At 41.7% G+C, this 14,895-nt stretch overlaps 1 protein-coding gene and 1 long non-coding RNA gene across 5 annotated transcripts in view; one reads left to right on the top strand and one right to left on the bottom strand.

Annotated features, from left to right (window-relative positions):
• Positions 1-1,257: 1,257 nt before the first annotated feature.
• On the bottom strand, positions 1,258-3,607 carry LOC148048404 (uncharacterized). Its single transcript, XR_015696083.1, has 2 exons — positions 3,450-3,607; positions 1,258-2,403 (listed from the first exon to the last, which is right to left on the bottom strand). It is a non-coding gene; the product is annotated as an uncharacterized LOC148048404 (long non-coding RNA).
• An 837-nt stretch (positions 3,608-4,444) lies between these two features.
• KHSRP (KH-type splicing regulatory protein) overlaps positions 4,445-14,895 on the top strand; it is a 29,646-nt gene continuing 19,195 nt past the window's right edge. Inside the window, exons 1-5 of one of the 4 annotated variants that reach the window (XM_087710989.1) lie at positions 4,445-4,756; positions 11,478-11,574; positions 13,347-13,385; positions 13,544-13,589; positions 14,166-14,215. In XM_087710989.1, coding sequence (XP_087567115.1) covers positions 4,547-4,756; positions 11,478-11,574; positions 13,347-13,385; positions 13,544-13,589; positions 14,166-14,215 — 442 coding nt within the window. In that variant the 5' untranslated portion in view covers positions 4,445-4,546. The remainder of the gene's footprint in view (positions 4,757-11,477; positions 11,575-13,346; positions 13,386-13,543; positions 13,590-14,165; positions 14,216-14,895) is intronic. The other 3 variants (XM_087710987.1, XM_087710988.1, XM_087710990.1) reach the window with 3 other exon arrangements.

Below are 14,895 nucleotides of genomic sequence, written 5' to 3'. Positions count from 1 at the left end.
TGTCTTTCCTTTTCTTTCTTTCTCTCTTTCTTTCTTTCCTTCCTTTTGTCTCTCTCCCTTTCTTTCTTTCTTCTCTCTCCCCCACTTTTTTTCTTTTTTCTTTCTCTTTCTATCTGTCTCTCTCTTTTTTCTCTCACTCTCCCTCGATTCCTTCCTTCCTTCCTTCCTTCCTTCCTTCCTTCCTTCCTTCCTTCCTTCCTTCCTTCCTTCCTTCCTTCCTTCCTTCCTTCCAGAATGGGTTCCAAAAAGTATATTAAATTTCATGAACCGGTTCTGGTGTACCTGTGCGAACTGGGAGAAACCCACCCTTGTCATAGTTTATGCAAGGATTTTCCAGAGGGAGTGGTTGGTCCCTGAGGAAACAAGTTCTTTAATTAAACAAAGGTCTTTCATTTGATCCAGGAGATTATCTTCTTAATGTTAAAAAAAAGTTGTACTATAACTCAATAGTAGTTTTGAGCTTCTCAGTGAAAATCTACTGATCTTTTGAGATGCCAATTGGACTAAGGAAGAGCATCTGATAAATCAAATAGCCTCCAATTTTAGGTTTTCCCCACAAAAAACTAGATACCTAGTTTGCACTTCTACACAGAACCAACTGTCTTGTTTTGGGGAACTGAACAAACGCTAATATACTGGTATTATGATATTTTAAGGACTTCTCTTGCTTGAATCTAACTCCAGTGAGATATCTCTATATGTCTGCCACTGCTCCTGATGCATTTTATGTTAAATTTTCAAAGAGAAAAATAAAACGCATTTTCTAAACTTTGTTTCTTAGCATGGTATCTGTGAAATGAATTTAGAAGTAACATAAAAACACCTGAGAAGACATGATACTTCATTTTGCCTCTGTTCTCTTAAAATAGGCTTAATATACCTATTATTTTGAAAAATGAAATAAAATTTACTCAAAAGGGAGAATCATGGTTTCAGGGTTCCCAGAAAAATGGCTTCATGTCCATAATCATCCACTGCTGTTTTAGAAGGTAATTGTTGCCACAATAAAACAACTAAAGATGGAGTACATTTGTGGAAATCATTATTAAAAATAAAGTTAATACCATGCAAACAAGCGCATGCAAAATGCCATTATCTCAGTAATCCTTTCATGTTTTGACAGTTGTCCACAAATATATATATTCCATTTTCAAAAAGACCTTTGACAAAGTCTCTAACCAAAGATACTTAAGCAAACTTAAAAGTCATGGGAATTATTTTATAAACTGAAAGCTGATTAAAGAACAGGAAGCAGAGTAGGTATGATTGCATATTTAATGGCAAACAGTAGGATGTGTCAAAAGGTCCAATTTTTGTTTTGTGCCTTTGTGTCAGTTGTCGCCGATGGTGATCACAGGATTAATCCCTGCAGTATTATTGGAAAGATTTTCGAAGTGTTTTTCTCTTCTTCCTGGGGCTAAGAGAGAATCACTGGCCCAAAGTTACTCAGGTAATTTTTGTGCCAAAAGCAGAATTAGAATTTATGATCTTCAGATATCTAGCCCAATGCCTTAACCATTCTACTGAACTTGCTCTCAAAAGATCTGCATTAGGATGAATTCATTTTAGCTAGGGATAAATTCATTGAGATGTATGCTGAAAAACATTTGCTGATGGCATACAGTAATTTTAGAAGGGTAAGAAAACAGATGAAACATGTTCACAGAAAGTGAATGGATATTAAAATGGCATACAGTAGCAAGTATGAAATGATACATATTGGGGCAAAGATTATAACCACACATTTGACAATGGCCAATTAGTAATGGGTTTTTATATTGAGTTGGCTCTTCACCTCATAGTAGATTATCACTAATAATCTGATTATCAGGTTATTCTCAAAAATAATTGTGAAAGATCTTAGGAATTACCTCCCACAATTATATTTGTGCTATCCAAAATCTTATATATCCAACATACTTAGTACGATGTAGCTATATGTTATGTGGCTTAGAAGAATACTAGAACATAAAAACCTAATATCCAAATTGCTTGTGTGTTGTGTGTGTTTAAAAAGAAATTCTCTTGGGAGTTACAGCCTCAGACCATTATGTTTAGTCACTGTTTAAAGTTACAATAGCAATGAAAAAAAAATGACTTTTACTGATTTATGACCATTGCAGAATTCCCATGGTCACATCATCAAAATTCAGGCGCTGGGCAATTGACAGTTTCACTGTGTCCCAGAGGGCTGTGCGATCAGCATTTGTAACCTTTCCAGCTGGCGTCTTTGCAAGCAAAGTCAATTGGGGGAATCCAGGTTTGCTTAACAGCCAGATGATTTCACTGAACAACTTGCAGTGTTTTGCTTAACAATTGCAGCCAAAAGGTTGTAAAATGGGACAGAACTGGCACGACTGTCTTGCTTAGCAACAGAAATCTGGCTGCCAGTCAAGGTCTTGCCTATACTGTGAGAAACATGGCTTTTATTAGAAGAAAATCTTTTTAAAATATACTTTTTTTATTTTCCATTTTCATAACATATAACCACATGTATACTATTACATAGCCAATACCCTATGGTATTAAGTAGTAATTACATCAGTTCCTCTTGTCATCAACGCCCAGAAAGATAAAAACCCATTATTAGCTCTTCTGCTCTCCATACACCTCTTTCTTCTACCTCTCTCCTACCTCCTTCCTTCCCTCCATCATCCTTTCCTACTCTACTTCCCCTTCTTTTCTCCTCCTCCTCTCTCTTCATTCCACTCCTCCTTATCCTCATCTTCCCCCCTTACCCTCTCTCCTATCCCTCTCTTCCTATCTTTCTTCTCTCCTCTGTTTCCCACTCTTCCTCCCATTGGTGTATTTCCGCTTCCATATCAATATACTTAACATATCCTAGTTTTAAAGAAAAATAATCCAAAAAGATAAAAATCCATTATTAGCTCTTCTGCTCTCCATACACCTCTTTCTTCTACCTCTCTCCTACCTCCTTTCTTCCCTCCATCATCCTTTCCCACTCTACTTCCCCTTCCTTTCTCCTTCTCCTCTCTCTTCATTCCACTCCTCCTTATCCTCCTCATCTTCCCCCCCTTACCCTCTCTCCTATCCCTCTCTTCCTATCTTTCTTCTCTCCTCTGTTTCCCACTCTTATTAGAAGAAAATCTTAAAAGCACACTATTCCCACTTCAGCAATATTTAATGTATTCTAATTTTAAGTACAGCTAAACTTAAAAGGTGGATCAGGGAACGCCTCTATTTTTAGTTATTTATATACCCTGCCTTCATTTTTTTAAATAAATATCCTAAAGCAGTGTTTCTCAACCTTGGCGACTTTTAAGTCCCGTGGACTTCAACTCCCAGAATTCCCCAGCCAGCATAGCTGGCTGGGGAATTCTGGGAGTTGAAGTCCACGGGACTTAAAGTCACCAAGGTTGAAAAACACTGTCCTAAAGGCAGCAAACTTCCTAATATGCCTCCCTCCTATTTTCTCCCCAACGTCTCACCGGTGAGCGGCGGGGCGAACAAAGTCACCCAGCCGGCTGTCTTCCATGCTTCTTGGTTTCTAGCCCAAACTTTCAACATTTCAAAAGCCTTTTAAAGTCTCCATTTACTTATCCGGTTCTCTTGCGAGACGTTCATAAAAATTAAGCGTGCAGATGCAACCTAAATACGCCGGTTCGAGTCCCGGTGACTTCGGGTGACTTTATATGCCCGGCGCGTCGTTTCGATCTCTTCGCAAAAGGTCAGCCAGAGCGGGGGAAGTCTCCCTGCCACGCCTCTAGTCGGATAGCCAATCACAAGAGGCCTCGCCCACCTCCCTGAATTCTCGACCAATGGGGTTTAGACCTCCGGGGAAATAAAGCGGAAGTGTACTTTGCCTTCAACTCGGTGGTTCCGGTCTCTTGGATCGACGAGCGGGTTGTGGTTGCGCGTTTTCCTCGCTGCGATTGTCGGAAGGCGCGCTTCAGTTCTCCCGCGGCCCCTTCGCAAACTGGTGTTGAGGAGCCTTTTTTAAGAGTTGCCGAGTAGGAGTGGTTCAGCTTTAGCATCAATCATACTTTAATCCCGCCCTTCAACCTTCAGTCGGCGAGAGGAATCCCGTCCCCCTCGCCTCCCCAACCGCAAGATAAGACTGGAACTGCCTGATTGGTTGTCTCCGTTTGATAGCAATGACGTATGCGCGAGTTCTCCAATTGGAGACTCGGGATTGAGCTACCGTCCCACCCCTATAGGTTCATAAGACCACTCGTTCCCCCCCCTCTCAGTTTCCAATTGGTACAGATCCTGCAAAGCACCGCCTTCCTCTTTGCAATTCGAGTAGCCTTCTGACACTCAAATGGTAGATCCCGCCTGTCACCGCTTCTGATAGACCGGGCGTCCAAGCCGCCTGCTTCTCTTCATATTCAGTGGCTTTTTGGCGCTGTCGCTCACCTCGATGTCGCGGGTGACTGGCTTACACAGGAGGCGGGGATAATGCCGCGGAGTCCCGCCTCTTGGACTCCCGGCGTGCAGTGCGGGCGGGCGTGCGCAGGGGGGTTGAGAGCGTTCGGCCTGGTTCCCGCGTTGAGCCCTCGTTGCCGCCGCGTTCATCTCCGCCGCCATGTCGGACTATAGCACCGGCGGTCCTCCGCCACCTTCCGCCGGGCCGCCGGGCGCCGGTGGAGGAACCGGAACCGCCGGGCCTCCAAATCAAGCCGGAGCAGGAGGAGGCAACTCGGTCGGTTCCGGACAGGCTGCGGGAGCGGCAGGTCCAGGACCCGGCGGGATCCGTAAGGACGCTTTCGCCGATGCTGTTCAGCGCGCCCGGCAGGTGAGGAGCTGAGGCGGATGGGAAGCGGAGGAACCCGATCGCTTGGGGAGGAGGAGGAGGAGGAGGGCCGGTTGAGCGTGGCATCCCTCCCCGGCTGCCCTGGGGAAGGCCCAGCGCTGTAGGGGAAGCTGGAGATGGGCCCGAGGCTGAGGTACTCGGTAGTCCTGAGGTGAACGGAGTTCTGGACCGTGCCACCCAACGCGCCGCGGGGGGGGGAGGAGGAGGCCGAAAGCCAAGAGCGTCGTGGGGGGAGCAGTTGGTTTCTTCCTGCGGGAAGGTGACTTGAAAGGAAGGGGAAGCCCGGCGCACGTGGGTCGTCGGTTCTGACTGGGAAACCCAGCCGGGAAATAGAAGGCTTGTTAAAATAAAATAAAAAGTTTGGGTTTCCCTCTGCTGAAAGTGAGGAGGTAACCGTCTTAATTTTATTTTTATTTGCCAATCGCTCTCACAGTGGCCCGCAAAGCCCCTCCTGGGTCTTTTATTACATGAAGGTGGGGGGGGGGTTCTTGGGCTAAATGGGGGGTGTTTCTTATGGGCAGCATCGCTTCACGTGGCAGAAGGGACCGATATTTTAAACTGCATTTTGGTATTGGGCCAGCACCACTATTATCTTATTTTTGATGGGTTAGAGACTCATTCTTAAACATTTCCAGAGGTCATGGTTCACTTTTAATGTTTTAGATCCCCCTTTGAAAATATCCACCTAGGAAGGGAGAGAAAGAGAAGGAGAGGAGGGTGGAAGGGTGAGAAAGAGAAGGAGAGATAGTAGGAAAGGAAGAGTGGAGAAGAGGTAAGGGAAGAAGGAAGAGGTGAGGAGAAGTGGGTGGAAGGGAGAGAAAGAGAAGGAGAGATAGTAGGAAAGGAAGAGGAAGAGTGGAGGAGAGGTAAGGGAAGAAGGAAGAGGTAAGGAGAGGAGGGTGGAAGGGAGAGAAAGAGAAGGAGAGATAGTAGGAAAGGAAGAGGAAGAGTGGAGGAGAGGTAAGGGAAGAAGGAAGAGGTAAGGAGAGGAGGGTGGAAGGGAGAGAAAGAGAAGGAGAGATAGTAGGAGAGGAAGAGTGAAGAAGAGGTAAGGAGAGGTGGGTGGAAGGGAGAGAAAGAGAAGGAGAGATAATAGGAAAGGAAAAGGAAGAGTGGAGGAGAGGTAAGGGAAGAAGAAAGAGGTAAGGAGAGGAGGGTGGAAGGGAGAGAAAGAGAAGGAGAGAGGGCAGGAAAGGAAGAGGAAGAGTGGAGGAGAGGTAAGGGAAGAAGAAAGAGGTGAGGAGAGGAGGGTGGAAGGGAGAGAAAGAGAAGGAGAGGAGGGTATAAGGGAGAGAAGGAGAGAGGGCAGGAAGGGGAAGAGAGAGGGTAGGAGTAGGGGAGAGGTAAGGGAAGAAGGAAGGGGAAGGAGAGGAGGAAGGAAGGAAGTAGAGAAGGGAGGGAGGGAGAAAAGAAAGGGAAAATAAGGTGGTGTTACAACAGGTGCTAAGGATGGTAAACAAAGCAACTCAAACTGTATATTATAACCTTTTTAAATGGAATAACAAAAGTATAAGAATGGCAAAGAAAAAGAATAACTATGTGAATGTACACTTATAACTGTATGTAAGAGAATAAATGACAGTAAGAATATAAAACACAATATAGGTAAACGATATTTGGTTATAAATAGCTAATTTTAAATAAATATAGAATTGTACATAAAAATGGATAACGAATAAGGGGACCATGAATGCAAGATAGAAATGTATAGAAGGGAAAACACTAACTGCAAAGAAACCGATATGGAACTGCTGTATGATATATGATGGAACTTCTTGTTCCTATGTTGTTTTAAGTCATGTGTTTGTTTTTGTTGATGTGTTTATGTGTTTAAAATAAAATTTAAAAATGAAAATATCCACCTTGTACCCTGGAATTTAAGTACAGTACATGTTTGCCTAATGTGTGCATTAGAAAGACATTGGAGAATGAATTTTATCTTATTTTGGGAAGTGGAAGAATTGAAAATTCATTTGAATTGTTTTGAGAAATGTTTTAGTTTCGAGATCGCCCATTATGTCCTAATGCTCTCTTTGCATCATGTGTTTTTTTGCACAGGACAATAAAATACAGCTCTACTTGCAATCTAGATTACAGTAATGCAATCCATATTTTCTAACTATGAATTTCTTAGCTTGTCCTCAAGAAAGAAGAGTGGAGAAGTGTCTCAGTGCACATCCAATATATGCAGGGTTGAAGATAAATTATAAGAAGATTGTTGATGAATCAAATATTTGTGCCTTTTTTGCTTTCCTGCAGGAGTGAAAGCAATTGGAAACGTCTCATGATTTAATTGAATTCTTTGATTTTTCACAAAGAATAAGTGATAGGAGTAACTCTTGCTGTTGTTGCTCTTGTAATTGTCTTTTGTTACTACATTTCCATCATTGATCTATTTTTTCCTTAACACATATTTGCAAGTAGAAAACCTAGCATACTCAGGAAGACCCTGTGTTGATTGTTTGTGCCTTGCTTATTGCATTGGGAAGGTTGAGTGGTTTTATAATTTTATTTACGCAAAACATTTTAGCTTATTTGTGGAACATTGTTTATATTGTTAGCTTAGGGCTCCATATGTTGTTAACGTATTTTGGTGCATCTGTAGATCAGTTGTAGCTTTTTAAGGCTAAGGAAGAAAACTGATGTTTTAAGGAAAATAGAATAGTTCAACAGTAACAAAATGATTTTATGGAAACTGATTTATTTAAAACCAGTTTCATTCTTGAAATACTTGTATGCTGAGGTTTCTTATTGTTAAATTAGGGGGCTCTTTATGTATAATGTGTTTTGAATCAAAAGTCCCATCCTAGATAAAATTGTTACTAATTTTTTTCTGGGCTGCTTGTTCTAAGAAGGAAGGAGAGGGACATTGTGAAGTATTTGAAGAATTATCCATTCATTCATTCCATTTTTATAGCCACCCATGTCAACCAATGAGTCTGTGCATCTTATAATTCCAAAAATATAAAAACATCCAAAATAATTGTTTGGCTGTTGTATGTATTTAATCAGTTAACAGTAAAGCCAAACGGGATATGTAGCACATTCTGAGCCCCTGGCTCAGGTATACAGCCAAGTTTTTTAAAGCCTTATGAAAGGCTAGCACAGTTGGGGCTAACGTCTGGGGGAGGGATATTCCACAGAGCAGGGATGACTGCAGAAAAGGCCTGTCTTCTAGTCCCCACCACTCAACATTCTTTGCTGAGTGCCCCAATCTGCTAGATTGGGTTGGACAGGTGGAGACCCTTGGAAAAAAGTCCCTCAGGTAACCCATTCCCAAGCCACATAGGGTTTTAAAAGTGACAACCAGCACCTTCAATTGCATCTGGAATCATACTGGTAGTCATTGCAGCTGACATATTCCTGGTGTTACATCTTCTGTATATCTGACATCATTTATTGTCTGTGCAGCTCCATTCTGTCTGTTTCTGCATGCTCTTCAGGGGCAGCCCATGTAGAAAACATTGCATTAATCTAAACATGAGGGCATGAGTTGGGGTAAGCAGGGTTTTCTGGTCCAGGAGCGGGTGTAACTAGCATACCACCTGAAGATGTGCAAAGGCTTTCCTGCCTATACTATCATCTGTCTGCGCTTCAAGGAGTCTAGGGGGACCCCGATTGCATATTGGGTGTGTCTCGGGTAATGCAACTCTATCTAGAACTAAAAATGGAATAACCTTGTCTTAGGAAGTTTCCAATACCCACAGCCACTTAGTCTTCCTAGTGTTGCATTGGAACCCATTTCATCCCATCCTGTCTCCAGCGTCTCCAGACACTGGAATAGAGGCTTCTATAGTATTGGTGAGAGGGCCTTGGTTGTTGTTCAGGAAATACAGAATGGGGGGGGGGGGAATCGCTCGTGATCATTAATGCCTATTGAAGAAATATTAGCCAGAGGGAGAAAAATTACCTTGAGATCATCTGTGAAGTTCTGTGTCAGTCACTTTTGCTTACGGACTTACATAAATTATATTACTTTATATTTCAATAGGAAAATGATTGCCAATAATTTTTAAACGAATAGCAGCTGGTTACTGTGTAACTGGTTGATTTTCTGAATTGATTGGCAAACTTTCAAAATTCTTAGGCATGTGGGCATTGTGGGCAAATAGGCTATCGTGCCCTATGCATTGTTTCTTTAAAAGGATGGAAGTACTTTATTCCAGGATTTTAGTACAATTAATGAGATTGCAACTTTTTTTAAAAAAAAAAAGCCCAGATTTGAATTTCATTTATTTAACTATTGCTAGAACAAGTCACAGAGCAGTAAAAATGGAGTCAGTTATCTGTTTGTTTGTTTGTTTAATTAATTAATTTCTTCACTACTCATCTCACCACAAAGTTATGATTGGATATTGTGAAAAAACCAAAATGTAATCATTTGAATGTCTTTCTTTTTTAAAAAAAAGGAAGGTGCAGAATAAAACATAAAACATTTAAATTATTTGAAATTGGACTTTCTTAAGCAAAAAGGAAATGACCTGTGTTTTAGAGATCTCTGCAACTAGATCTTGATTATATTATATCCTGACTTAGCTGAATTTCAAGAAAGCATTGAAATTAATGGCAAACTAGCTGGATGTGCCATATGTCAATGTAGAAACTAATCTGAACTCAGGCATTTATAATATATGTTTTCATCTATGTAGGTGCTAATCTAATGTGTCCAATTAATGCATAAACATTTGGGTCTTGGTTAGGAATACGCCATTGCAATCATTCTAGAATTACCTGAGTTTGATAATCTTTATGAAATATAGGGTTTAGTTTTTTATAATTCCTTTCTTGAAGAAGAAATTGTTCATTGTTTTTCAGAATTTGCATTCCTGCTACCACTTTTTTCTTTTCTGTGTGTGTGTGTGTGTGTGTGTGTGTGTGTTACCAGGTTTCATTCTTACTCATTACTTCCAAGGTACAAAATCAATGCAACCTATTTCTTCTTTGTCCTTTGAAGTGCCTTGCCAACTTACTTATTTCAGACTCTGCCCTCTAGGTTTACAATAGCCTTTCTTAGTTAAGAATTCACCATAGTCTGGTCTTTACTTTGGGCTTACTATTATTTTTAAGATTATACTGGGACAAGTGAGACAAGTCAGGGATATGGAACCAATAGTCATTTCCAGATTTGACATTTATAACAGTGGCCCCCAGCCTTTTGGGCACCAGGGACTGGTTCCATGGAGAGAGGTTTTTCCACAAACCAGAGGGGTTTGCATGCTGCCTGCATCCCGCAGATGGGGCTTCACTTCACTTGTTTGCATGGATCAGTTTCCGGCATGCTTTGCACCAATGCTGGTCCATGAATAAGAACCCCTGATTTACAGTGTCAAAATCTAGTATACCTTCCCAAGAAGGATACCCCACAATGTGTCGTAAATTTAATTTAAATAATTGCTGAAGATTCTGTAATTATTGTGTATGGTTTTTTTAAAGCATTTTTCCTCCCATAATTCAAATGCATACTATTTTATATTGAGAGAAAGTTAGAATTTCATTGTTTATGAGATGCATATCAAAGCAACTATTTAATGTTTTTCAGGCTTAGAATAATTATAGCACATATACACTCATGAAGTCATCGGAGCTAGTACAGTTACCTTTGAGTTAATTCTCCTCTATTTCAAGTGGAGTTATTTTAGGGGCCCCAAAAAATGCCCAGCCCAGAAGAGCTGAGAGCCAAAAATCTATAGTAAACTTCCATAGCGGGCATTATTTATATTTATTGTAATCACTTCAGTAAAACATGAAAAAAGAAGCAGGAACTTCTCAAGAGCTCTGCTCTAGGAACCTGTTTAATTTTAATCATGCAGTCTGTTCCTATAGTTGGCCAGCCAAATCCCTTGATATTTCGGATAGTGTACAGAAAAATGCCATACTGTACTGTAAAAGTGTTGAGGGTCTTAACATCCACAGTCTGTTTTATGAAACTTCCCTGTTTCCAGTCTGATTTTCCACTATTCCTTTTCCTTACTTTTTCTTCATTCGTTTTCTCTGCCATCCTGAATTTCAGCTGTCTAGCTCAACAAAAACCCACAATAACCAGGGGTCCCTTTTAATCCGTTGCTTGGAAGTGACTTTTCTCCTTCAAAAAATAATGGCTGCAGAGTTGGATGGGCTCAGGCCATTCGCTCGGCCAATACAGTAGAATTTACTGATCTTTTCTTCAACTGCTGTTGCACTTGATGAGTGGACTTTGCCTTATTTTTGACTTTTTAAATGTCTGTGTGGCAGTGTTAAAGCCAAAAAGATAAAGCTGTAACTGACCACAATTGGGAAGGGAAATTCTGGGGACAGGAATGGATTTAAGTAAGAGGTGTCTGTATTAAATCTTCCTTGCTGCAGGGTCAAATAACTGGGGAGAAGAAAAAATGAGAGGGGCCTGGCCTAGCAACAAAAAATGCCTGATGCGAGCAAGTCAATGTATAAAATGTTGCTGCCTAGTTAAATTTCTAACTGTATTAGCAGGGCCATGTAAAGTACATACTTTGCAGTAAGAATTAAAAGTTTGAATTGTGTAAGTTTTTTTCAGCTTAACTTGTTTAAGCCCCTTTGTATTTTATTCAGTAAATAGGTTTGGGATATATTTTTAATTACTTGAAGTTTCTTGTCTTTCAAACACTTTTGTTTTAACAGTTTTATTTTTAATTCTTTCTTTGGCTTACAGCTTATTCTGTTGTAATCATAGTGTCAATTTTACTTTTAGATAGCAGCAAAAATTGGGGGTGATTCAGCCACAACTGTGAATAACACTACACCTGATTTTGGATTTGGTGGTCAGAAGAGACAACTAGAAGATGGAGGTACTGTGTGCCTACTCTGAGTAGATCCAAGTCAAGAGCAATGTCTATTGAAGTTGGGTAGCTACAAATTTAAATAAATACAATCCTAACTTAATAACAGTAATTGGGGATGAGAATTGCTGTCTTTAAGTGATGCAGTCATACAGCATGAAGTTGGGTGACTACATCCTTAGCAACAGAAATTCCAGCACTTTTGGTTGCCATTAAGCAAATATCATTGGGGGTTCATTAAACAAGAACATCACATGATTGCCATTTGCAATCTCCTGCCAGCTCTCCCATTGACTCCGTTTATAGAAGCTATCAAAGAAAGTTGCAAATGGCAATTATGACTGTGGGGAAACTGCAGTTAATTTAAGTACAAAAACCAGTTGTAAGTACCACTTGTTCATTGTCATCATAAATTCAAAGGGTCACTGGATTAGTGTCATTAAACAAGGTTGCCTCGGAAGAGCCGAGGTGGCGCAGTGGCTAGAGTGCAGCACTGCAGGCTACTTCAGCTGACTGCAGTTCTGCAGTTCGGCTGTTTAAATCTCACCGGCTCAGGGTTGACTCAGCCTTCCATCCTTCCGAGGTGGGTAAAATGAGGACCCGGATTGTTGTTGGGGGCAATAGGCTGACTCTGTAAACCGCTTAGAGAGGGCTGAAAGCCCTATGAAGCGGTATATATGTCTAACTGCTATTGCCATTGCCTGATCCCTTTTTTTAAACAGTTATTCGGCCTCACATACCACGAGAGACACAGTTAAAAGGATGTGGGGGTGTCCTTATTTGTGCAGCAGATTTCGGCAAAGATTCCATAAAAATGGATGGCGGTGGCTAGACAAATACAACTAGTCCTCAACTTAAGACCATTCATTTAATGATGGTTCAAAGATAACAGTGGCCTCAGAAAACTTCATTTATAACTTGTTCTCATATTTGTGACCATCGTATCACCACACATCCACACATAATAGATATTCCAAAATGGAAAAGGTGCAGGGGAACTGATGCTTCTCTGTGCAAGGACATGTTCTCCCAACGACCAACAAGATCGCACAGATTGGGCCTCCTCCGGGTGCCGTCAACCGGCCAATCCCGGCTGGCGACTCCCCGGGGGAGGGCCTTCTCTGTTGCTGCACCGGCCCTGTGGAACGATCTACCCGCAGAGATCCGGACCCTTACCACTCTCCCAGCCTTCCGTAAAGCCGTCAAGACCTGGCTGTTCCGGCAGGCCTGGGGCTGTTGATTCATATCCAGCCCCGCTTAGATGGTATGGATGATGTGGAATTTTAATATTGTATTTTCTGTTTTTAAATTTTAAATGTTTCTTTTGTCTTGTTGTGAGCCACCCAGAGTCCCAATGGGAGTGGGCGGCATACAAATTTTATTAAACTTGGAAACTTCTGAGCCAGGGCTCACCACTTCAACCTGCCAAAGTGGGTTTGTTGGCTCCTTATAACCAGCTTACATAGGAATGCTTTATTCTTGATGATACAGTAGCCTGTTTTCTCAGGCATAAGAAAAAAAAAACATAAATCGCATCAAGGACTGGGCTTTTGAGCAAGGGCATCCCCTTCCAGCCTCATCTCCTGAAATACCTGGACTGATGAAGGTTCATTTCTGTCCACTTCCCTATCTCTAGTTGATAAGTCATGTGAATGCTATCGCCTCCAGAATGGGACTTCCTTGTAGCTGCAATCGTGAAGCTTCATTCTGAATAGCAGAATATAAGGGAGATTATCCTAATCTATGTCCATTTTCTTTCCTTTGTTTTTGTTTTTTAATAGACCAGCCAGAAAGCAAAAAAATGGCTCCCCAGCCAGAACGTGAGTACAATGTTTTGTTTTTTTTAATTGCTAGGGGATGATTAATGTATTAATTACATACAAAGTCATATTATAATATCTTAGGGTTTCCATCGACTGGCTTACAAATTTCTTTTTAGAATGTAACTTTATAATCAGACTCTCCCTTTCCCTTTCAGCCATGCCTCCGCCACCTCAGCTCGGGCCGATCCATCCTCCCTCAAGGTAAATTAGTTATGGGCCTTTTTTTTTTTCCTTTCTCCATCAGTATTTGAGCTGGAATGCTTAAACCAATATCCAGGGTTGAGATTGTGGGTTCAGATGACCTCTGAGGGGGATAGCATTTCCCTGCCCTAAAGAGAGAAGGCTGTCTTGTTAGGAGGTGGAGATCAGCGTCCAAATGAGTGAAGAGATGTGAATTCCGGGCACATGGATGCCTTGTTAGGTAGCGAAGCGTTGTGCTCTTTGGCCATGACTGAGTCCTACAAGTCTTTGTGTAGCTTCAGTGTCATAGCTTTTTGTTTCTGAAACTTGTCTGAAGATCCTTGTTTTGCAAATGCAATGCTGGAGTGGTCTCTGGGCCACTGAAGTTGCTCATGAGTCCTGCCAGGCAGTGCAGGAAAATCACTTGGTGATTTCCACAAAAGCGGTGCTTAATTGTTCAGCCACCTTCCTTTCTGCTCTCTTGGGAGGAGGAAAGCTCTCCTTTTTTTGTTTCTTTGATGGATGCTGGGGAACCCCAGATCCATGTCTATAACTCTCCCACTCCTCACTTTAAGCTGCTGACCGTTTTCCTTGCAGGTCTACAGTGACTGAAGAGTACAGAGTACCTGATGGCATGGTGGGACTCAGTGAGTATTAGACAGGGAGCAGAGAAACCTGCTGTTGCCATAGTTGAAAGACTGCTACTTCACCTTTACTAACCAGTGCTGCTTTGGCTTCTCGATGGCCAGTTGGCTGAGCTTCCTACAGGGAAGGCTCAGGCAGGTTTGTTTCTTTGTAGCCCTATTTGTGTGGGGTGTTTTTTTTTTTTTGGAGAGAGATGACAGGCATTATGCGTTTCTTTGTAATGCTACTCAGAGATATGTGGAAGATTTCTCCAGCAATGCCGGGTGGGTATTCTGTTCTACAAAAGTCTCAGCAAGTTTTACATTCATCAAATGGTTGAGGGCTGGATTCTAAGGAGAACTTGAGGTAGACATCATGTAAGCCTTTCCCATCATAGCAGGAATTGGGTGGGGTGGAGTGCTGTCAATCAACAATACAGGTTCCCTTTGGACACTCAGGCTAGGAGTTGCAACAGGCATTCAGAATTCCGTGTTGGATTGCTCGTGACTTTGGCTTTGGATTCATCAACTTTCTGTGAGTGATCATAGTTCCCTTTTGCCAGAAGGAATGGTGGCTGCAAAACACTGCCTGAAGTTGAGTTTTAGCTAAGCAAGCTGGAGAATTGATTCGCAGTAGGCAATTTGTTCAAAAGCCCTAGCTTTAAATTGGCCTGGCATTCACGCTCTGAAAGCTAGAGATTGTC

This window comes from Thamnophis sirtalis, unplaced genomic scaffold, assembly GCF_051295495.1.
Source record: "Thamnophis sirtalis isolate CommonGarterSnake01/CBP01778 unplaced genomic scaffold, rThaSir2_p1.2 scaffold_3, whole genome shotgun sequence".
NCBI lineage: Eukaryota > Metazoa > Chordata > Lepidosauria > Squamata > Natricidae > Thamnophis > Thamnophis sirtalis.
The sequence above is the reverse complement of the archived record's forward strand: the minus strand, read 5'-3'. Positions and strand labels throughout refer to the sequence as shown.